Source organism: Muntiacus reevesi, chromosome 3 (assembly GCF_963930625.1).
Source record: "Muntiacus reevesi chromosome 3, mMunRee1.1, whole genome shotgun sequence".
NCBI lineage: Eukaryota > Metazoa > Chordata > Mammalia > Artiodactyla > Cervidae > Muntiacus > Muntiacus reevesi.
Window position 1 is genome coordinate 243,680,271 of NC_089251.1, and position 23,943 is coordinate 243,704,213.

The 23,943-nt window shown below is 37.4% G+C and overlaps 2 protein-coding genes and 1 long non-coding RNA gene across 7 annotated transcripts; 1 reads left to right on the plus strand and 2 right to left on the minus strand.

Moving 5' to 3' along the window:
* Positions 1–495: 495 nt before the first annotated feature.
* Positions 496–5,499, minus strand: LOC136165369 (uncharacterized). The gene is made up of 3 exons (XR_010662497.1): positions 5,462–5,499; positions 3,993–4,052; positions 496–603 (listed from the first exon to the last, which is right to left on the minus strand). It is a non-coding gene; the product is annotated as an uncharacterized lncRNA (long non-coding RNA).
* Positions 5,500–5,567: 68 nt separating this feature from the next.
* On the plus strand, positions 5,568–15,758 carry SSB (small RNA binding exonuclease protection factor La). 2 transcript variants are annotated; one of them, XM_065931726.1, is made up of 13 exons: positions 5,568–5,685; positions 6,386–6,619; positions 7,747–7,821; positions 10,320–10,423; positions 10,507–10,681; positions 11,334–11,441; positions 11,529–11,629; positions 12,418–12,489; positions 12,896–12,938; positions 13,300–13,440; positions 13,691–13,877; positions 14,004–14,135; positions 14,428–15,758. In XM_065931726.1, the coding sequence occupies exons 3-13, from the start codon at positions 7,756–7,758 to the stop codon at positions 14,514–14,516; spliced, it is 1,218 nt and encodes a 405-aa protein (XP_065787798.1). In that variant the 5' UTR covers positions 5,568–5,685; positions 6,386–6,619; positions 7,747–7,755; the 3' UTR covers positions 14,517–15,758. The 2 variants fall into 2 exon arrangements, with proteins under 2 accessions (XP_065787798.1, XP_065787797.1); XM_065931725.1 differs by lacking the exon at positions 6,386–6,619 and having other exon boundaries at positions 5,572–5,685.
* METTL5 (methyltransferase 5, N6-adenosine) lies at positions 14,517–23,495 on the minus strand. Of its 4 annotated transcripts, XM_065931728.1 has the most exons (7): positions 23,087–23,495; positions 21,423–21,537; positions 20,870–21,051; positions 20,042–20,124; positions 16,079–16,130; positions 15,032–15,081; positions 14,517–14,619 (listed from the first exon to the last, which is right to left on the minus strand). In XM_065931728.1, exons 1-7 carry the CDS (start codon positions 23,193–23,195, stop codon positions 14,581–14,583), a joined length of 630 nt encoding a protein of 209 aa, XP_065787800.1. In that variant the 5' UTR covers positions 23,196–23,495; the 3' UTR covers positions 14,517–14,580. The 4 variants fall into 4 exon arrangements, with proteins under 4 accessions (XP_065787800.1, XP_065787801.1, XP_065787799.1 ...); XM_065931729.1 differs by lacking the exon at positions 15,032–15,081; XM_065931727.1 differs by having other exon boundaries at positions 14,517–15,081.
* Positions 23,496–23,943: the final 448 nt, after the last annotated feature.

Genomic DNA, 23,943 nt, shown 5'->3' on the forward strand with positions numbered 1-23,943 from the left:
TTTGTTTTGTTTTTTTAGATTCCACATTATTGAGATAATACATATCTGTCTATCTCTATCTGACTTATTTCACTTAGCATAATGTTCTCAAGGTCCATCCATGTTCTCACCAATGTTAAGATTTCTTTTATTGTGTGTGGCTGAGTAATATTCCATCTGTGTGTGTGTGTGTGTGTGTGTGTGTGTGTGTGTGTGTGCGCGTGCGCGCGTGAGTGTGTGTATACAGTTGTTCCTTGGTACCTGCAGGGCAAACTGGTTCCAGGACCCTCTGTGGATGCCAAAATCTATAGATGCTCAAGTCTGTTATAAAACATCATAGTATTTGTATATAATCTACACACATCCTTTTATATACTTTAAGTCATGTCTAGATTACTTATAATACCTAATACAATGTAAATACTATGTAAATAGTTTAATAGTTTAAATACAATGTACTTGCCTATGTGGGGCTTCCCTGGTGGCTCAGTGGTAAAGAATCCACCTGTCAATGCAGGAGCCACGAGTTTGATCCCTGAGTTGGGAAGATCCTCTGGAGAAGGAAATGGTAACCATTCCAGTATTCTTGCCTGGCAAATCCCATGGACAGAGGAGCCTGGCGGGCTACAGTCAGAAATCATCAAGGAAATGCAAATTAAAGGCACAATGAGAAACCACCATCATTAGAATGGCCAAAATTAAAAAGAATGATAGGGTGTTGTCTAGGATACTTAGCAGATATATTGCTGGTACAAGTGGAAAATGATCTGAGCACTTTAGTAAGCCATTTGGCAGTGCATAGTAAAGCTAAACATATGCCTGCCCGGTGACTCAGTAATTTCACTCTTAGCTATAAATCACAGAAATAAGCACACACATCTACCCAAAGACATGCACTGTTCAGACCAGCTTATTTATAACACCCAAATATCCACCAACAGAAGAATAGGTAAATCAATTGTGGTACATTCATATACCACATATATATTTACTACATGATTCCAGTTACATGACTTTCTGGAACAGGGAAAGCTAATCTGTGCTGGTTACTTTTAAGGAGGTATTGACTGGAAAAGAACTTTCTGGAGTGCTGAAAATGTTCTCTTGGTTTGGGTGGTGTTTACAAGGTAGTGTTCATTTGTGAAACTTCATCAAGCTATACCCTTGAAATTCACGCACTTCACTGTTTGTATAATTTTTGTTTTTAAAGTTTAAAAAAAAATTTACAGCTACCTGTCCCCTACCCACAAAAGCTCCTTTTTTTCCCCTTTATGTGTCACAAATATTTTATTTTAAACGAAGTCTTAGTACAGAACCTGTGCTGTTTTATGAATTTCCATATGTTCGATCCCTGGGTCAGGAAGACCCCCTGGAGGAGAGCAGGGCAACCCACTCCAGTATTCTTGCCTGGGAGATCCCACGGATAGAGGAGCCTGGTCGGATATAGTCCGTAGCGTTGCAAAGAGTTGCACAGGCGTAGTGAATTCCTGTGTGTCTCTCTCTGTTGCCTATATAAGGTCTACTTACAATTTACATATATATCAACATGTGCATTGGGTCAAATGTAACAAATGACTCAAGAAAATTTGGTTACTCACAATGAGTAGATAATTGAGGGGATATTAGCGGCCTCCAATTATCAGACATAGGGTCAGGCTCTAAGTCTCCCTCCAAGAATCTCATGCTCAGGTGATCTATTATATATATGTTATATAATGGCAGGTCTCAGACAAGATTCTGTCATATATTAAAAAACTCTATTAGAAGGAAGACAAAAAAACCCCACAGTCCTACAACCTATTCCCAAAGCTCAGAGAGACACTGGATTTCTGGCTTTTAGGCATTCTGACATGCATCTTACACACACACACAAACATAAAGGTCTAGCACAAGGCAAGCAGCCTCAGAGTGGGGCTCTTGGCCTGGAGCTTTGATTTTTTAGCATATTCTGCCACTTAGTGACAGATCTGTTGCCTAACTCAGATCTAAAATCTAGCAATCTACATTTTTGTGTCAATCTAGCAAAGACATATCTGCTTTTTTAAAAAATTTGATTAAATGGTAAATCCATTCTAGGAGGCCACCAGGGTTGATTTGGCACTCTGTGCTCTTAGGGACTTCAATTCAGTTCAGTTCAGTCACTCAGTCATGTTCGACTTTGTGACCCCATGAACCACAGCACGCCAGGCCTCCCTGTCCATCACCAACTCCCAGAGTTCACCCAAACTCATGTCCATTGAGTCGGTGATGCCATCCAACCATCTCATCCTCTGTCGTCCCCTTCTCCTCCCACCCTAAACCTTTCCCAGCATCAGGGTCTTTTCAAATGAGTCAGCTCTTCGCGTCACATGGCCAAAGGATTGGAGTTTCAGCTTCAACATCAGTCCTTCCAGTGAACACCCAGGACTGATCTCCTTTAGGATGGACTGGTTGGATCTCCTTGCATTCCAAGGGACTCTCAAGAGTCTTCTTTCTCCAACATCACAGTTCAAAAGCATCAATTCTTTGGTGCTCAGCTTTCTTTGTAGTCCAACTCTCACATCCATATATGACTACTGGAAAAACCATAGCCTTGACTAGACGGACCTTTTTTTGACAAAGTAATGTCTCTGCTTTTTAATATGCTGTCTAGGTTGGTCATAACTTTCCTTCCAAGGAGTAAGCGTCTTAATTTCATGGCTGCAATAACCCTCTGCAGTAATTTTGGAGCCCCCAAAAATAAAGTCAGCCACTGTTTCCACTGTTTCTGCATCTATTTGCCATGAAGTGATGGGACTGGATGCCTTGATCTTAGTTTTCTGAATGCTGTGCTTATTCTAGTTCCTGTGCATGCTTCTCTTTATCTAATATCCCAAAAGTGGCAATACTAGAAGGTTCAGTCTTGGGCTCTTATGTTCACTGTCTATACTCTCTCTAGGAGAGCTCATCTAATGTCATGACTTTAAATGTTTTCTTTACGTTAATAACTCCAAAATTTGTATCTCCAACCTTGCCTTCTCTCCTAAGTTGCAAACTCATCTATCAGCTGTCCACTTGACACCTCTACCTGGATGGCTAACAAATATTTCAAACTAAATGCCTAACTAAGCAAAAATAATGCCATTATCCTAGACTAATTGTTCTCAGTATTGGAGAAAAGGAAGGGGAAAAGCAATAACCATTTCTTAGTGTTTAGAACAGAGACGGCAATGGCAACCCACTCCAGTACTCTTGCCTGGCAAATCCCATGGATGGAGGAGCCTTGTACGCTGCAGTCCATGGGGTCGCTAAGAGTCGGACACGACTGAGCAATTTCACTTTCTTTTCACTTTCATGCATTGGAGAAGGAAATGGCAACCCACTCCAGTGTTCTTGCCTGGAGAACCCCAGGGACGAGGGAGCCTGGTGGGCTGCCGTCTATGGGGTCGCACAGAGTTGGACACGACTGAAGCGACTTAGCAGCAGCAGCAGCAGTGTTTAGAAATGTAGAGGGATTTTTCATTGCCACAATGGCTAGGGGTGCTACTTAAATTTCTTCTAAAATTTTTTTTCCATTCAGCATCATGTTTGTGAATTTCATCAGTGTTAATGCATGTAGTTTAGTTTATGTCTTTTCATTACTGTGTAGTTTATTAGTTCATTGTTTAATTACACCTCAATTTAGTTGCCCATTCTTTTTTTGGTGGACCTTTAGTATATTTCCAATTCTTTGCATTTATATACCATGCACCTATGAATATTCTTGAACATACCTTCTTAAGCACATATGTAAAAATTTCCCTAGAATACACTTTGGGGGCATCAACTATGCATATCATAAACTTTAGCGCATATTATTACCAAGTAACTGTCTAGAATATTTTTATTAAGTCTACTTAGTAAAACTCAAAAAGATGCTCTTTAATATATTATCCTATACAGTTATGGTATGAGAGAAATGGATATCAGTATGAGAGAAATGGATATCAGCATGAGAGAAATGGATATCAGCATGAGAGAGTCTTTTTGGTGCTTCATCTGAAAAAAGAACTTACCCCATGTGCAGTCAGGAATCCATTTTCCCTGAAGGGTGATAGCTGCATAGAGCTTGGCCCCTAGAAGAAAGAGACAAGGAAGAAGAAAGGGAAGAAGTAAAGGACCAGGGGCCTGATGGGAGCAATAAATATATCTTCTGTAATAAGTGTGGTTTCTGGTAGTAGACTGTATCTGTAGTTTACCCAGACATTGTGGGGGCATAAAGGAGCAGGGACATTTGTTCAGGTGTCACTGTCTCTAGGCAGAGTCTGGGTCTTCTTTTTATTCCCATTGCCAAGCTCCATACCAGGACATTAGTAGGCATGGAGTAAATAATATTCAGAATCACTGAGTGAGGCTACCCTGACATGCATATAATTTGTCCTATTAAATACTAATATTCTCACTAACTTGATCATAAAGTGAATTGTTTTTATTTTGTCTGGCACAAAGTAGAGACTTGATAAATATTTGTTGAGTGGATAAAAGTGAACATGATTAATTTGAATTTAAATTACCTCAGCATAACTCAGTTTTTTCTCATTGGCTTGATGTAATGTCTGGATTCAATCTATAACTGAAATTTTTTTTTTCCCAGATAAATTCATTTGATCTGTTTTGGAACTGCCAAAATACTCTGAACTCACTTAAAAGACTATTTCACCAGATGTTTTAAATTTTCAAGAAAACGCTAGAAAGATTTGCTTCACCAAAAGAAACAACTCCCTTAAGTGACTAAAATTATTGTGCAAAAAGTATACTAATAGAAATGGGCTCTTGGGAATTCCCTGGCAGTCCATTGGTTAGGGTGCCGGACTTTCACCACTGAGGGACGAGTTCAATCCCTGGTGGGGGAACTAAGATCCCACAGTCTTTGCAGCTGGTTCAAAAAAGAGGCGCTCTAATAGAGCAGTAGGTTTCTGCACTATTATGGATGGCATTTCGGTCTCTTTAAACGACGTGTTTTGTTTTAGATTAATACATGCTGCTCCTATTATTATATGCCAGGCACAGTTCCCGACAAAAGGTATATATTGTACCATGTTTTATACTCACGACAGCTATATAAAGTGTAAGATAGTTATCACTGGCCCCATTTTATATATGAAGGATAGAGAGGTTGAGTAACTTTCCTAAAGTCACACAACCTGTAAACTGGAGAGCTGCTATTTGACCGCAGGCAGTCTGATCTCAAGAGTTCCAGCTCCTAAACTCGCTACTGTATTTCTTTTCTCAAATTTAAGATTCCATGAATTTTTCATTTAAAATATGAAATTTTTTACTTGTCATTTTTAAAAAACGGGTTAACTATTACGGATAATCAAAACAATTTTTTTTTAATGTATAGTCAGAAAAAAGTCAACCACTTCATGTGAATAGAGAGCCCAAGGAAGGACTGGAAATACAAATGCTCTCCAGAAATACTTAAAAATAAACATTTAATCCTAACACTTCCAAAGTGCTACTGAACATTGTAACCCAACCTCACCGAAATAAGGCGCAGGACATCTCAGACCTTGAGAGCTTGCAGCCGAGGCGCATGCTCACAGGGCGGAGCCGGCTCTGGTGCGCCGGAAGCCCCGCCCACTTTGACCGCGAGGGTTGCCGGGACGGCCCCCATCTTCTTTACGCGCGGTGGGCAAGCCGGCGACTCAGAGTGTAGACGCTGCTAGGGACCGTGTGGCGCGTCTCTGTGGGGCCAGGAACTGCAAGGTGAGCAACTCTAGGTGGCTAAAGAGAAGAAAGTACAAAAGGGTCTGTTTTGCGTGGTGCGCGACGGCGCGTCCCTTTCATTGCTGCCTCACGCTGGGTGCGTCCGCTCCTCGCCTTCCTCGCATTCCGGGAGAGCGCCGCGTGGGCCGCAGCCGTATGTGGCAAGCTGCGCTGGGGGCTAAGGGGCGCGGGCCGCTGCGAGGTGGGGAGCCGATCCTGCGTTCTTCGGGGGAGTGAGGATTTCCTTGCACGTGGCTGGGGCCCAGGCGACCAATTGGTTGCTTTGGGACGGACTGTGGCGGATTATTTGGACTCAGGCTCTCTGCCATCCTCACTGCGTCTTTAAGGTTTCGTACCGTCACCGTTTTGCAGTGTCGCCGAAAGCGAATGTTTCGGTTGGGCTGTGTAAGATTCTGGGGAGGTTGACGTGGGTTAAACGCAGAAGGGTTTCTTGGATCATACGAGACAGACTGGGGTGAGGGAATCGGGGCCGCAGGTTTTCTCCTGGCGTCACTCTCTTGGGTTTTAACGGTCATTATTCACTCACATCAGGTCTTCTGAGCGAAATTGAAAAACGTGGGTAATATTTCAGTTGTACATTCTAAGAGTGTATCTCATGAAAAGAAGTTCCAGTTTTGAGTAGGCCAAAGAAGTGTTACAGGGACTAAATAGTTCTTTTATTTCACCCTTTTCTTTATAGAAGGCTCTGGAGTACAGTAGGGCTTCCCTGTGTCTCAGTGGTAAAGAACTCGCCTGCCAGTGCAGGAGACGCTGGTTCGATCCCTGAGTCTGGAAGATCCCCTGGACAAGGAAATAGAAACCCACTCCAGTATTCTTGCCTGGGAATTTCCGTGGACAGAGGATCTTAGTAGGCTGCAGTCCGTGGGATCGCAAAAGAGTCGGACAGGACTAAGCGACTAAACAACAGATCACGGTAATAACTTAGGAATCGTGGTGAAAAAACCATTGCGTAAGATTGACCAAATTTTGTTAGTAAGGTGTTGCACCATAGGAGAGCTTCCAGTGTGCATCCATGTTATTGCATAGTAATTACAAGTTATAAAGGGTTGCCTCCAAGAAGTGTATCACTAGAGTCAACTAATGGCAGATAGCCTTGATGAATTCTTATAAATATACAGTGTGTTTTGATGGCTTAATGGAGAACTAGAAGCAAATAATTTGAAGTCAGGAGACTGTTAGTCCTAGCAAACCAACTTCACAGACTTATGATTTTCTTGCAGTGTTACTGTGAGGGATGTGAAACAGGAATGTGGCTGTAAGGTTAACCAGTGTTAGTAGGCATGTGTATGTGCATGCTTAGTAAACTTCAGTCATGTCCGACTTCTGCGACAGAGCCCAGAAAGCTGCTCTGTCCATGGGATTCTCTAGGCAAGAATACTGGAGTGGGTTGCCATGCCCTGCAGGGCTTCTTCCCGACCCAGGGATGGAACCCTTCGCTATGTCTTCTGCATTGGTAGGCGGGTTCTTTACCACTAGCGCCGCCTGAAAAGCCCAAATAGTAGGCATACTCCAGTTTAATGTTGTTTTAGTGTTCTCAGGTTCTCAAATGATCATTTTCATATATTCCTTAATATTAGCATTTATTTATTTAACACTGTGTAATATTTTTAAAACTTTCACACAGAAGTTTTGATAACATAATCTTGTTTTTGGTAAATCAACTGTGGCTGATTTTAAGAAATTCAGTTCACACCAAACAAGACTGAGATCCATGATATTAACAACTGATATGCTTAAATGCATGGAGTTTTTTCCCTCAGAGCTTTCTGGATCAGCTAAATGAAGATGACCCACTCACTTTGTTATAGATTTGGAACAATGATTTACTGAAAGAAGTGAGGATCGTTGATAGTTTTTCATCACTTAGTTCAAAATTTTTCTTTTGTTGAAATTAGAAAATTGAGTAGAGAAATTGAACCTGTGAAATTGTTTTTTATTTAGGAAAATAGTGGGATATTGATAATTAAAACATTCTTTTAAATGTCTTGAGTTCTATGTAAAAGGTAAATAACTTTTATCCCAATTTGGAAAATTTTGCAGATAGCCAGAATGGCTGAAAATGGTGATAATGAAAAAATGGCTGCTCTGGAGGCCAAAATCTGTCATCAAATTGAGGTATGATTCTTGTGGTATTACAGTGTGAAAACAGACTCTTTGAGAGGAGATTTAGGACCTTAAAACAAAGAGCATTTAATTTTGATGTATTGACCTGTCTAACATTTTGGTTTGGTTTTGATTCTTGGAGTTAAGATAGATGTACAGTAGTATACAGTTTTATATTGGTGGAGCCAGTTTCTAAAACCCAAGGACAAAGACATTTCAAAAGGTAACACTATAGACCAGTATAACTTTACTTCTTTACTGCTTTTGTTTCCTGGTCTATAAAATGAGGATAGAATTAGTACCCCACAAGATGGTTGTGAGGTTTACAGTAGTTCATAAAATGTCAAACATTTTGGAATAATGCATAGCACATAGAAGGATAATTTAAAAATTCTTTGTAAAATACCTTCCCTGTTAAATAGAACTTTATTCTTGAAGGTCCTGATAGTTTTTGTACTCAATTAGGTCTTCTCAGTCATCGTAACTTTTAAGTGTCTGTTCTCAAAGTTCTCTTAAACTTTTTTTTAATTTAGGTATTGTAAAAAGTTGCACTTCTCTGTTATTTTAAATTTCCTGTGTTACAACTTTTTTTTTTTTTTTTTTTTACTAATTTCTTTATAATTGTGAAGAAAAATTATAAATTATTCTATGATCAGTATTTGGAATAATACAAAAATATATGTGGAAAAAGTCAATAATGTCCCTTCCACAACCTACCCCTTCTCAAATCTCATGCTCTTGAGGTAGTCAAGGTTAAAAGACTGATGAATATCCTTTCACACATTGATTAGTACTCATGATAACATAATTTTTTTCCCTTTCCCTCCCACCAAAAATAAGATGCATTTTGGGGTAGTAGTTTCATATCACCAATAATTTATACCATTTACTATTTGATATGTAGGGCATTTCCAATTTTTTAACTGTAATAGTTCTGTGATGAGTATCTTTATAACAAATACTACTAAACATGTTTACTGATTTCTGCCTCAAGGGTATGCATGATTTTTCTTAAGAACCTTAGATATTTGATATTTACTGGTGGTTAATATCTCTACCTGCATGACCATTTCTGTGTTCAAGCCAGTACTAGATATTCTTGTTTTTAGAAGTTTTGGCGAACTTGCTAGGTGAAAATGTTTTTCATTGCTTTCAATTATAAGTTTTGATAAACTTTTTATATCCTCTAAATATTGAACACAGAATAATTTGTAATTTTTCTTCACAATTGTAAAGAAATTAGTAAAGTTGTAACATAGGAAATTTAAAATAACACAGGAAATTTAATAAACTTTTAGATTTTTCTTTTTTTTTTTTTCTTTTTAAAAATATTTTATTTATTTTTGGCTGTGCTGGTCTTCATTCCTGCACAGGCTTTTCTCTAGCTGTGGAGAGCAGGAGCTACTCTCTGGTTGTGGTGTGCAGGCTTCTTATTGTGGTGGTTTCTCTTGTTGCAGAACACAGCTCTAGGGTGCTTGGGTTCCAGTAGTTGTGGCACATGGACTCAACAGTTGCAGCTCCCAGGCTCTAGAGCACAAGCTCAATAGTTGGGACTCAATGGGCTCAGTTACCCTGCAGCATGTGGGGTATTCCCGGATTAGGGATCGAACCTGTGTCTCCTGCATTGACAGGTGGATTCTTTACACTGAGCCACCAGGGAAGCCTGCGGTAGAGGCTCTTAATTGCACGTTTCAGAAGATGCACCTGGTTACCTCTTCTGTTTACAGTCTGTTGGCCACACTAGTCACATGTTTCCAACGTATTGTTTGAAAATTGAATTATGTGTAAAATATTTGAACCATTTGTTTCATATATAAGAATACTCTTAATTTATTATACAAGCCTACAGATTTTGTATTTCAGTGTGAATTTTTCCTTTTCACAAGTACAAAAGTGTTTTGAAAGTAAGTTTGATTTTTTTTTTGTAAGATAATTTATTTGATGATTCAAATTCCCTGTTATATAATCATAAGCTTTTCCTTTACATTTTTACACATAAGTTAGTTATTTTTCTTTTGGTTGGCAAAGAAGGTTAAGAAGGTTTCATTAGGTTAAAAAGATGTGCTGGAATATAGTTGCCTTGTCCAGCAACTGAAACAAAATAAAAAGCTAAAGTAATTTTTTTAAAAGCTGTTTCACATGATGTAGAGAACAGTAGATTTTTCTAATTTAAAAAAAATTAAAATTAGAGTGATTAACAAGTTTATTCCAGTTTTTATAATAGTCTCGTCTTTCCACACTGAAATGAGGTTTTTCATCTATTAAATCCTTAAATTTGTTTTAAGGCTTTCTATTATCATGTCTGCTAATTACATTCTTTCAATAGTCGTTTTTAGTTTTATATTAAGTTGCATTATAAGTATTTTATTAAAGTGTATTTAAGTTAACTTTTGACACATATTGCTACTTTTAAAGCCTAGACCTTGGTGATGTAATGGTAATTTTTAAAAACTCCAGGATTAGTGTCGATATTCTACAGTGCTCTGCAGTATATTGTACTTATCTTGCAGTATTATTTTGGAGACTTCAATTTGCCACGGGACAAATTTTTAAAGGAACAGATCAAACTGGATGAAGGCTGGGTTCCTTTGGAGATAATGATAAAGTTTAATAGGTAAAAACATTTTTAAGTTATTAGATTTTCTGTTAACAGCAAGGGCTTTTTCTAAATCTTACAATGCTTTTATATTTTTTTAGGTTAAACCGTTTAACGACAGACTTTAATGTAATAGTAGAGGCCCTGAGCAAATCAAAGGCAGAACTCATGGAAATAAGTGAAGATAAAACTAAAATTAGAAGATCTCCCAGCAAACCCCTCCCTGAAGTGACTGATGAGTATAAAAATGATGTAAAAAACAGATCTGTTTATATTGTAAGTGGGCCTTTAATTGTATCTTAAAAGTTATGTAGAAATAACAGATTCTTATTGGATCAGAATAAGGACTCAGGAATCATAGCTTCACCATTTGCTGTATATTCCTGGGCAATGTTCTTAACCTTTCTAAGCCTTATCTTCCTACGTGGGGATGATATTTTTTACCTTATAGAACTGTTGTTAGAATTAAATGAAAAAAAAACCCATATAACATGGGACAGAATCTTTGACATACTGTAAGCACCAAGTGCATGTCGGCTGTTATTTATCAACAGTTAAACTTGATAGCTATTTTCTTCAACATTAATTTTTTTATGACATTAATTTTTAAGTAGATTTTTTATACTGCAAAAATTCAGACATACAAAAGTAGATTGAATACATAATGTACCATTATGTTCTTCAACAGTTATTAGCATGATTAATATTGCTTTATCTTTGCCCTACCTGGATTATTTTGAAGTGGATCCCAGATAAATGGGTCACTTCTATTGCACTGGTCAACAACAGCTTTTAACTAGAGCTATTAAACATTTAAGAGACAGAAAGATAATATGTATATCCTGGCTTCATTTCAAGACACAGTAAATCAGAATTTCTGAGACATTGTTTACTTGAGATGCCATTTGTGTGTTTCTTCTTTTCATAGAAAGGCTTCCCAACTGATGCAGCTCTTGATGACATAAAAGAATGGTTGGAAGATAAAGGTCAAGTACTAAATATTCAGATGAGAAGAACGTTGCACAAAGCATTTAAGGTATGCTTGTATGTTGTTACTTTTTCTGGTTGAAAATTACCTGGGATGTAACTTAAAAAAAAAGTTTTTTTCTTTCCTTTTTCAAAGGGTTCAATATTTGCTGTATTTGATAGTATTGAATCAGCTAAAAAGTTTGTTGAGACCCCTGGCCAGAAGTACAAAGACACAGACCTGCTAATACTTTTCAAGTAAGTCTGTTTGCTGACTTTTTTGAGAGGCAGGCACTTAGTTATCTAGAATTAAAACGCTGGGGTTAAGTAAGACCAGTATTTTTAGTATTCTTAGGCATTCTTTGAGAAATACTTAAAGCTCTTTTAGTGGTACTATTAGTCCTTTGACTGTAAGGAAGAGTTTATTAGGACCTTTTCACTGCTAGCAATGAATAAAGAAGGTTAAGTTTCACTACTTGTTTTGTATGTGAAACTTATAATTAGGCTTGATGGTAAAATCTGAGCTTTTGGTGTGGTTAGAGAATAGATCACTGTACAATCATTATCTATTTGTATTTCTCATAGTCTATATGCCTGTGTTTTCATATAGTACAGAGGACTAATAAATAGAGATTTGAATCATATTCTTGTGTATCTCCCTTTGTGTCTAAAAACTAGCACAGACTGGACATTTTCATGTTAAAGTGAATTGCAGGTCCATAATCTACTTCGGCATTGTACAGTCTTCTAAATACTAAATACTTAAACCTAGAGATGCCTAGTGATAAATCATGCTATCAGTGTTGTACTGAAAGTCATTGAATTATGTACTTTAAAAGGGTGAATTTTATGGCCTGTGAATTACTTCTTAGTAAAGCTGTTATTTTAAAAATAAGAGTAACTTCCTTAGTGTATTTTGAATTTATAGGTAATTATGTTGATAGAAAATGTAACATTTATTCTTATGTGATATCTTAAATCATTCAATTTAACTTTCAGTCTTCAAAAGTTCTCATGAACTTAGCCTTTACATTTTGTGTCCTTAGGGAAGATTACTTCACCAAAAAAAATGAAGAAAGAAAGCAAAATAAAATGGAAGCTAAATTACGAGCTAAACAGTAAGTACGTTGAGCTAATCACATTCTAGTTCCTTAAAGCTTTGACAGAGGTAAAGTTATTGGTTCTGGGAGGTGAAGCTGATGATGAGCTCTGAAATATGAGTAGCAATAGACCTTTCTTCTGCTTATGAAATATTGAGGTCCTAAGCTGCCTTGATAATCCTAGGGCCACATTCTGTTGCACTCTAGCATCAGAGAGTCAGAAAACGCAAGGACTGGCTTTTGTTTTGTATGTGAAACTTAAAATTAGGCTTGATGGTAAAATCTGAGCTTTTGGTGTGGTTAGAGAATAGATCACTGTACTATTTAGTAGTTTAGTAATCATGATTAAGGTTAACTTTATCAGGGTTTAATTTTCTTATGCATAAAGTAGATGGAAATGTTCTAATGATATTTTTATTTGTAGAGAGCAAGAAGAAAAACAAAAGCTAGCAGAAAATGCTGAAATGGTAAGTATATATTACTAGTCTCTTAAGAAATCTGTAATTCAAAGTTAGAACAAAAAGCTCTGGGGACTTTTTAAAGAAAATATGTAAGCAGGTCTGCAGTTGTCAATGCACTGAAGTACTAGCCAAATATTGCCTAAAATTACTACTTATCCAGAGCAATAAGATTTATATATAACTAATGATTACTTGCTGGAGAAGTTAAGTTAAAATCAGAAGCCATGTAGAATAAAGGATGATATAGGAAAATACACCAACTACTTAAACTACTTCAAAACATTTTAGCTTCTAGTTATACCTTATATATGTAGAGTGGTTTGTGATTGCTTTAAGAAACTTTGTATTGCCTTGTATATTTTTACAGAAATCTCTAGAAGAAAAGATTGGCTGCTTGCTGAAATTTTCAGGAGACTTAGATGATCAGACATGTAGAGAAGATTTGCACACCCTTTTCTCAAATCATGGTGAAATAAAATGGATACACTTTGTCAGAGGAGCCAAAGAGGTTTGGGAATATTCATATGCTTTTTACCAATCAATTAAAAAACCCATAGAAACTTATCTTAAGATGATAATAAAGAAGAAAGCAGTTGTTTTATTACTGTTATAACTAGACATGATGTCTGATTGATATTTTTGAGATTGTGCTGTGAATAACTATTGGAAATTAGTGACTGCAAGCTTTTTAATAACTTCCTTCCTGATGTCTGATGTTCAGTAGAATTCCCTGGTTTTGTTTTCTGTCTTTGGTGTAGGGAATAATTCTATTTAAAGAAAAAGCTAAGGAAGCACTGGATAAAGCAAAAGAGGCCAATAATGGTAACCTACAACTAAGGAACAAAGAAGTCACCTGGGAAGTATTAGAAGGAGATGTGGAAAAAGAAGCACTGAAAAAAATAATAGAAGATCAACAAGAATCTCTAAACAAATGGAAGTCAAAAGGTCATTAGTTCTGATTTTCTTTTACAATTTAACTCATTTACTTGGTTAAAAAAATTTATAATTGGTGTTAAAAGACATCGACAAGAGATTTAAAAGAGTGATGATTTCTTAATTATGTCTCTACAGGTCGCAGATTTAAAGGAAAAGGAAAGGGAAATAAAGCTGCCCAGGCTGGGTCTGCTAAAGGAAGAGTACAGTTTCAGGGCAAGAAAACTAAATTTGATAGTGATGATGAACGTGATGCAAATGGTGCATCTGGTAAGTTTTTCTAAGTCCTTTGGTACTTTGATGAAAAATTATTTGGGCGAGAACAGCAGTGTGGTTTTGTGTAAGTGATATTCTCAGATTGTGATTGACCCTGGTTATGGTGGTATTATATGTGGCAAACAAAAATATTTGGAAGCTAAATTTAGAGAGTAGGTCTGTACTAAAGGAAAAGCCTTTCCTCATTAGGGAAGTTATTGCTAATCTTTTTAAACAAAATTATTTTTGATAATTATGCTCAAGAGTAATGCTTTCAGTGCCCTTAATGAAAGTTCTTATTGTATAGGAGCAGTAAAAAGAGCACGAGAAGAAAGAGACGAAGAAGAACCTCCATCAAAACAACAGAAAACAGAAAATGGTGCCGAAGACCAGTAGTTTAATAAACAAATTTTTTATTCATTTTAATTAGATTTTAAGCTGCTTTTGTCTTTGGAGGCTGTTATAAAGAAAACCGAATTAAATCCACTTCGATGTCTACCTGTAAGAAAGGAAGATTTTTTGTTGTTGTTGTTGAACTTGTCTTCTGTTATCGAAATGAGTTTTTTAATGTGCAGTTCTGTTTGTGTTCTTTCAGATTATTCAAATATCAAAAGAAACATTAAGTTGCCTTTGTAATATGAATGCATTAGTACAAAGTAATAAAATGTATACTGCATAAAAATAAACTTAGTTTATTTTTTTTTAATTTTTGTGCCCAAAGTATTGGAGAAAGAATTCATGTTAAACCAGCATATTGGCTGTTGTGATCATAGACCCATTCTGTAGTTAAATATTTATCTTCTAGGCTGGCTTTCTGTATTTACTCAAGCAATTTGATAACATTAGAAATAATTACTTATTGTGAAGTTTTTCAGTACTGAATGTGGATAAACCAGAATCAAGAGACTTACTGATTTTTTTTTATGAAATTTGTATGATGCTGGCAGGTCGTATCGCAGCTCTATAAAACAAAAGCCACCTAAGCATGAAAATTGTACTTCCAAACATTTACCACCCTTGACTTAAATATGGTAGTACCTTCCTATTTGTAATTTCCTAAATAATCAATTATCTTAAAAATTTCTGGTTTGGATTTTAGTAACAGTAGTAAGTAGCTAATTATTTTCCTACTAAGCATTCTCTCTAAATCACAGCTCTCAAATTTTAATGTGCAAACAAATCACCTTCAAATCAAATCCTGTTTAAATGCAGATTGTAATTCAGTATGTCTGGGTGGAGCCTGAATTCTGCAAGTCTGACAAGCTCCCAAGGGACGTCAATGCTGATGGTCCACACTTGACAACCACACTTGGAGTAGCAAGTCTCTGACTTGGTATACTACTATTGGAACTGTTCTGAGGTCTCCATGTTGCATATTATATCTTTAAGTAAGGAAGGACAGTACTGAATAGGAATACAGACTTGTACACATTACTAATTATTATGAAGGTGACATTTCTAGTTATGTTGTTAAATCCAGTCCAAAAAAAAAACCACAAAAATTCCCCCTCATTGTATACTCTTATTTCAGACTTCTCAAAATTACTTGGGTTATAGTCAGCTTCTAGTTATATGCTTTTCCCATTTTGATGTCTGTGAGTATTATGCAATTTACTAATAAAAATGTATCAAACATGATTTACATAGTGTGGATGATTATATTCTGTCCCCCACTAAAAGAAAGCTTCATGTTATTTGACTTCAGGAACAATTAGAAAATTGAAACGTAATCTAAGCATAGTCTGGTGGTATGTTTCAGGAATGGATTTCAAATGAAGACCTGACAAACTCTTAAGCCCAAGCTCTTAGATCACTTAAAAGTTCTCAGTAAAATGCATAAATTGGGATAATCTTGAGCAAACACTGATACCCTGCCTTTACTCCATTTCCAACCCATTACCAAACATAGATAATTATAGTTGAAATTTGTTTTGTGAGAAACTTAAAAATTGTCTTACCTGCAATAATATCTATCTTGACCTTCCACTCTGCAGCTTTCTTTTGAATATGCTGAACATAAACATGTTAATGTGAGTTGGTCTTAAAACAGTTTTCAAAAAATTGCTTTTTACTACTACTTGATTGTAAGTTTTCAAGCTTTTAAAATTTCATTAGAATTTAGACCTTTAAAATTTTTTTCAACTGGATGGATAATATTTTAGTAAGAAGCCAAGCCATTTAATAATCTGAACTAAACTATATAATTCAAGTAATAAGCTGTTATTTCAGAAGTCGTTTGCTGGACTTTGATGTGCATAAAAATATTAAAGATAAATACACAGCTCTCCCAGAAACCAGCAGAGATCTGTGTCCAAGGGCAATTCAGTGGCAGTATGGTATAGAGGTTAAGGACATAGTTTCTGGAATCAGACACCCTGCATTTGAACTGAAGCTCTATTAGCTATGTAACCCTGAGCAAATTGTGCTTTCTGTGCCTCAGTTCCCTCATCTGTTAAATGAAGATAGTAATGGTATCCCATCAAATTGTTATAGACTGGTGAAAAGTGTTTTGAACTGTGGTGGCACAAAAAACAAGTACCAAATGCTGGTTTTAGCTATTTAAATCTCCCTAAATTTGAGGTTCACATATTTAACTATGAGCCAAGAACTTAAGTTCTCATAATGCCTAATGAAAGAAGATAAGGCAACAACTTTTAGAGTCGTCTAGCTTATTGGAGAATCCCAGGGACAGAGGAGCCTAGTGGGCTGCCGTCTATGGGGTCGCACAGAGTCAGACACGACTGAAGCAACTTGGCAGCAGCAGCATATTGGAGTCACTGTGATGATATGTAAGGTTCTGTCTGAGCCTGCAAAGAACAAATAACACGGGTGCCAGTAGAAGTTTTCAGTAAATTGTATAAGTCTGCCAGGACATGCTTTATATCAAATTTTCTATCAAAAAGTTGTGTCAAATGCACCTATATTATGAATAGAGTGCCGAGTACTTAAAAGAGACAAGGGTCTATAGTTAAGGGGTCTGTCTGAAATAAGTGTCAATGATAATGTTACTAGTTACAATAGAATGCTTAAGCAAAATTATCACAAGGCTTATAGCAGATGTATCTACAGCATAATCTAAGGATTGTTTAATATTAGAAGTTCATCACATCTCCTTCACAATATGCACAACACACACCAGATTAATTTCTCAAACTAGTTACTCTGCTAATGGAAATACTTCTGCATTGCTAAAATAGAAAACTCTATTTAAGGAAATATTTGCTTCAGTTCAGTTCAGTCACTCAGTCATGTCCAACTCTTTGCGGCCTGATGGACTGCATGCAGCACGCCAGGCTTCCCTGTCCATCACCAACTCCAAGAGAGATTTGCTTAAAATTCTATTAGGCCAGCCAAGACAATGCTGATACTGCTGCCTCCTGGTGGTGGGACATGGCAATACCAAACAAAGAAGACAGGCATTCCCTGGTAATGTGACTATAGGAATTGATTCAAGTTATTAGACTTTGCTGCTTAATTGCACTCTATATTGGCATATTTTACTTGGTTTGCATGAACTATGTATGAGTAATATAAGACCTATGCCAGGCTGTGCAGAAGAATTCACAGCAGTCCTGACTGCTTATCCTTGGAAAGATCTACATATTAGTCTGGCCTTTGGCTGGAGTATGGAAAGTTAGATTTTTGAGAGAGTTTTCACTCCCCATTCTTTAATAAGACTGGGTTACTGTACTTAAGACTGTTTATGCTGAATACCTCTTTTGCTGCTGGGAGTCTGGAATTTGGGTATGTGCCAGGCAAGGGGGTGAATATGTGATCAGTCCCCAGTAAAAACCCTTGGCATCAGGTCTCTATTGACCTTCCTTGGTTACCATTTCACATGCCTTGTCACAAAAATTCTTCGCTGGAAAAAATAAGTGCATCCCATATGACTCCACTGTGGGAGAACTCTGGAAGCTTACACCTGGTTTCTCCTGGACTGTGACCTATACACCTTTCCTTTTTGCTGATTTTACTCTGTAACTTTTAGCTGTAGTAAATCACAGTCATGAGTATGACTATATGCTCAGTCCTGTTAGACTTCCCTGTGAATCATCAAACCTGAGGATGGTCTTGGGGACCTCCTCAACACAGGCTTTTTAGATATCAATAATTACTGGTGTTTGGTCTCACTTAAGTGAATGGGGATTTACTTACCAATAAAGTTATATTGTGTTCTGCTGCTTACCTACATGTATCACTACTAATTGTTTAGCAGTATTCAGGCATACCTCAGAGAGATTACAGGCTTGGTAACAGACCAAAATAATAAAGTGAATATCACAAAGAGTAACCTGAATAATTTTTGTTTTCTGTGCATATAAAAGTTCTGTTTCCACTATACTGTAGTCTTTTAAGTGTGCAATAGCATTATGTCTTTAAAAAGTACTTTTTTGGGGGCTGGAACTCACAGCATGTGGGACCTTAGTTACCCGACTATGGATCAAACCATGCCCCCTGAAGTGGAAGCACAGATTCTTAACCACTGGACCACCAGGGAAGTCCCCCGAAAGTATATATTTTAATTAAAAATTACTTTATTGCTAAACAATGCCAAAAACAACTGTAACAGTAATATCAAAGAGCACCAACACCCATAACAAATACAATAAAAAGCTTGAAATATTGCAAGAATTACCAAAATGAGACAGAGACAAAGTGAGTAAATGCTGTTAGGAAAATGGTGCTGACAGACTTGTTTGATGCAAGGTTGTCACAAACCTTAAACTTGCAAAAATGCATTATCTGCACAGTGCAATCCTGTGCTATGCTTAGTGGCTCAGTCATGTCTGACTCTTTGCGACCCCATGGACTGTAGCCCACCAGGCTCCTCTGATGGAGATTCTCCAGGCAAGAATACTGGGCTGGGTTGCCATGCCCTCCTCCAGGGTATCTTCCCCACCCAGGGATCGAACCCAGGTCTCCCGCATTGCAGGTGGATTCTTTACCATCTGAGCCATCAGGGGAAGCCCCACACAATAAAGGGCAAGTATGCCTATATATATTTTTAGCTATGTAGTTTTATATATTTTAAAGGTTATTAGATTACCATATAGTCATAATTTGTTTCCAACCGAATTCCAGTACACTGTATTTATATATTTTCCTACAAAACCTTAAAATCTCTTAATATATATATCACTTAAAAATAACTGCTAACATAGCAATTGCTATACACTATTATAAATGCTTTGTAAACATTAACTAATTTAATCATCACATCAACCCTACAAAGTATAAAGTACTTTTAGTTCCTTATGCTATAAGAGTATAGGTGAGTACAGGGTAAGTGATGAAAGTGAACTTGAATGAACTCAAAATGAACCTTGACCAAGAGAAGACAGCTGTGAAGCAGATTTGAACCTAGGTAGTCTGGCTCTACAGTCTGTTCTTGATCACTATGTTAAACGGACACTAAAAAAATGTGCCACCCCACCCCCAATTTTCTAGAATATGTCTTATGCACCTTCAAGTATCATGTGCTCACAATAAAAAATAATGGAAGAAATAGGTTCTGAACTCAGATTAGTTTAGCTTCCCAGGCTCAGTGTTCTTAAAAACCAGGCTGTCCTTGCCTCTCTCAAGTACACTAGGCCATACAGAGACACTGGGATTACAGGCATCAACCAGGACTTACCCAAGCAAACCAGGACATACTGTAACCACAGTTACACCATGCTTCTCTATTCCTGAATTATATAATCTCTTTCCTGTTAACAATTCCTGCCTGGACAAATCTTTGACAAATAAAGCTACTCATAAATGCTAGTTAGGTAAGGAGAAAATTTAGTTTCTAAGTGCCAGATGTTTAAAAATTTCAGGAGAATTAGATACCTTGGTATTTAGTACTGAGAGTAAATCCTTCAACACTGTCATGAATTTAAAAATAAATAACACAGAATATTATGATGATTTGAACTTACTTCTCTAGTTGAGGATTTGTGTAGAGAATATACTGCTGTTCTTGCCATTTCCAAAGCAGTCTTCAGAAATGCCATATCTGTCCCTGTTAAAAATAGAAAAAACTGTTATCAAAATAGAAGGTTAAAGGAATACTGGGGATTTGGAAACATTTTTTTTCAAACTCCAAAATAGCTGTTTCAAATTCTTTCTGTAACAAGACAGGGTACAAATACCTAAGATGTCTAAATATCTTTTAAGGTTGATGGAATAAAATCAGAATTATACTGTCTCATTTAAATGAGGCTAAAGTAAAAATTTTAATATATTCCAAATTAACAACTTTCAAAGAAGGCAGAAGAGAACAGGTAAAGTAGTAATCAGAATGGTGGGGGCAGGTGGAGGGAGGGCTTTTTAAACTATGCATGTCTTTTCCTCTTGTTACTCACTCCTTACCCTCCTTGCCCACAAAACAGATAAAATAAATAGCCACAGTAAGTCATTGTTACTGAAATCTTTGAATGTTGAGGCATTAAAAAGAGGTTTTAAAGGTATAAAACACTTTATGAGAAATTTTCAAAAGAGGTAAATCATTCTAGGAATCAGATGAAGAATAAATAAGTGAATAAATTTGTTCACTTAGCACAAATTTATGAAAACAAAGATTGAAAAATTCAGTTCTCTAGTCATGCATTAAACAGAGATTGAAACTGTAATAATCACACAGGTAAGAGACTGGTTTATTTAATGAACAGTGATAAAGTCACTTAACCAAACAATCCAATGAAAAAATGGTTTTTAAAACTTGCTTTTTTACAAAGATACCAGCACAGCTGATTCTTATTACTAACCTTTATTATTTTTGGTCCCAAAAGGAGGATTCATAATTACTGTATCAAATGATTTGGGCATTCTGTCAGATAATGAGCATACATCACATTGAACCATATCTACATTTGTTAACTCAAACTCTTCTACATTCCTATTAAATATTTCCAATGCATCTTCATCTATGTCAAATCCAACACATAACCTATAAATATAAAACACAAAGTAAATACTTATAGATCCTAAATCAAAACAACAAAACCAAAACCATGTACCATTTTAACCCAACTGGCCAAGTGACAGTGAGTGATGCCTTTCAACAGCATGATTTCCTAAACTGTCAGGGGTTGGAAACTCAGGTTCATCTAAAACATAGGCTTCTAATTGCTGCTGTTACCGTTTTTTGGGTTTTTTTAAAGTTTGTTTTGATGTTCTGCCCATTCAAAATGTACTCAGTATTGGATTCTTGTTCCTCTCATCATGTACTGTAGAGTCTCATAAATATAATTCAGTTGATTTTATTTACTCTTATTAAAACTACCCCATACTAAAATAGAAATATAGTGGATCACATACCCTGCTCCTAGCATTGCAGTTCCAATGCTAAGCACTCCACAGCCACATCCTAGATCTGCAACCATTTTATTTTCAATGTCATCATATGTATTATGGATTGTATAGAGCATACATGCTGAAAGATCAAAAAATATATTAAGGAGTAAGTAGGCAAGTGGATGACCAAAAATCCAATTTGTGCAAATGACCCTTTATAAAACAATTTCTCCTCTTGCATTATTAAGTTCTCCCCCAAATTCATGTTCCAGGTTTAAAAATAATAACATATAATTAAATTTTCTTTACACAAATCCTCAACTGGAGAAGAAAGTTCAAGTCATCATAATATTCTGTGTTATTAAGCTAGAATAGGAAAGGAAAAGACCTACATCCACAATATAGCCTTTAGACACAAATATTCACACACATATGATCTACAGAAACAATATCTACTAATGAAACTTGGTAAGAGAACTATTGAGGAGCAGAACAGAGGCTGCTGAGATGGGAAAGGGATCTTTTAAATACACGAAGGTGGGGAATATATGGAGGTTAAGCATGAGTAATATCCACTGACACCTCCCTGCCTATCTCTGAATCTACCAAAGGTTGCTGGCCATCACTGATGCCCCAGGATCCAGAGGTTTTATCAAAACACACAATAACCGGGATGTTTCAGACTGACTGTGCTGTTGATTACTGCTGCAGTGTTAATGTCTTTAGAGATAGTATCTCAAAGAACTAGCACAACTATGTGTATGTTTACACAGTGGGTTTCAAACAACTGATTCTTATTTGGGGGGAAAAAACGATTTCACTACAGCCAGAAGACATTAAAGAAATCATTATCTACACTGGGAAAACTGGTCTTACCCCAGATACAATTTTGTGCAACTTTTGATTGGAATTATGACAAATATGTTGGAGTGAAGTGCGGGTACACGCTTTTCCCCCTGACTTTCTTTAGCAGCTTAGAAACAGAACTATGTTGAAGTTAAGGGGATTCCTCCCAGCTGGTGTTCCTGACAACTTAATCTTCCAAAGACTCTCTCAATGACTTTGGTAATATGTTTATTAATATAATGGTTTTTCCTGTGTTCTTTTACTTCCAGTACCAATCTTTATTAAGCAACATTACTGATTCTCAGATCATTTGTTAAAACTTAAATGCATCCTCATTTTTAATATTGCGCCTATTTTGAATTTGTTAAAACTCAAGTCTTTCTATTACCAACTTTAGTATTCATTTCTAGGGCAGAGTATAGCGCGCAGGAATTCTTGCCCTGGCAAATTCGTTGCACTAGGAAACTGATCCTAATTTAGCAAATATTTACTGAGCTCCTAAGTAGTATAAGGAACTCTAAATACTGGGAATTGTGTGAACAAAACCAGCACATTTTTGCCTTCAGGGAGTTAATTGTGAAATGAGATTAATAAACACATTAAAAAGATGTCTAACAGTATTAAGGGGTATGCAGAAAACCAAACAGTAAAACGACAGCGTGTCCTGTGTGTGGGATGTTTTCAGCTGCAGTGTTAAGGAAGTTCTCTCCCACGTACCGTGAAATCTTAGAGCGAAACTACTCTAGACATTCTTGTATCCAAATAATTGTCTTATTTTCGTTATAAGAAAGAGTAGACAGCCCTAACCCACAACACAAGGGCGTGATCAGCAGCCGCCCTACCTGCAATGTGCGGCCTGGTTGGATACTGTTCTAGAAGGAGCTTGGGCTTTTCGAATCCATCCACTTGTTGCAGGCGACTCTCTAGTTCCTTAAGCCTTAATTTCTTCATTTTTAAAAAAGTGTGCGCAGGGTTTAAAGGCGCTGGATCTGTAGAGAAACCTACTTCGCCTGCATCTCCCCACCAACCCCTATCCCCCGTATCTTTTTCAGCGGCGCTGGCTGAGGGCCAAGCTGAGGACACCCAGCCCAGGGGGTTCCCGCTCTCCTCCTAGCGCCAGCGGCGGGTGGAGGCCGAGGCCAGGCTTCAACCCGCCTACAAGGTATCCCGCACGGCTACACGACTGGAGTCGCCGCGGGATCCACACGTCACGTTCCCGCACATCCAGAAGCTGCTTCGCCTCTGCCCGGGCCGGAAGGGCCGCCACGCACGCGCACACGCGTCCGCCCCCCAGCGGCCCCGCGCCGACCTGCAACAGCGGCCTCGCGCACGGGTTCCGCCGACACCCGAGCGCCGCCGCCGCCGCCAACTTGGTGGAGGCCGCGCCACAGGGAGTGCCCACCCTTGTCGAAGCCTCAGGGCCGGCTCCCGCCGTCTCTCGAGTGGCCATTACCCTGTAGTTTTTCCTTGAGTACCATCAGGCCCTTAAAAGAAGAAGGGAGAAAGAGGATGAAGGTGATGGTGAATATCTCACTTTGTTTTAGCGCCCACGGTGGCCCTTTCTGCGTTCTGTGTCCCAAGTCCCCGTTCAGAAATTAGCAACCTCCACTCACCTTTTCTTTCTTTGCTAGTCTCTTGTCCTACTTTGTTTCCCTCTTTTTAGGTCAATTGTGTCACTTACTTCAGCTCTCACAGAGCG

Coding starts and splice junctions, on each gene's coding strand:
- SSB (XM_065931726.1), top strand. CDS start 7,756: ATGGCTGAAAATGGTGATAATGAAAAAATGGCTGCTCTGGAGGCCAAA. Junction 7,822..10,319: donor AAATCTGTCATCAAATTGAG/GTATGATTCTTG, acceptor CTTATCTTGCAG/TATTATTTTGGAGACTTCAA. Junction 13,878..14,003: donor AAACAAATGGAAGTCAAAAG/GTCATTAGTTCT, acceptor ATGTCTCTACAG/GTCGCAGATTTAAAGGAAAA.
- METTL5 (XM_065931727.1), bottom strand. CDS start 23,195: ATGAAGAAATTAAGGCTTAAGGAACTAGAGAGTCGCCTGCAACAAGTG. Junction 21,538..23,086: donor AACCAGGCCGCACATTGCAG/GTAGGGCGGCTG, acceptor TTGATCTTTCAG/CATGTATGCTCTATACAATC. Junction 16,131..20,041: donor ACAAATCCTCAACTAGAGAA/GTAAGTTCAAAT, acceptor GTTTATGTTCAG/CATATTCAAAAGAAAGCTGC.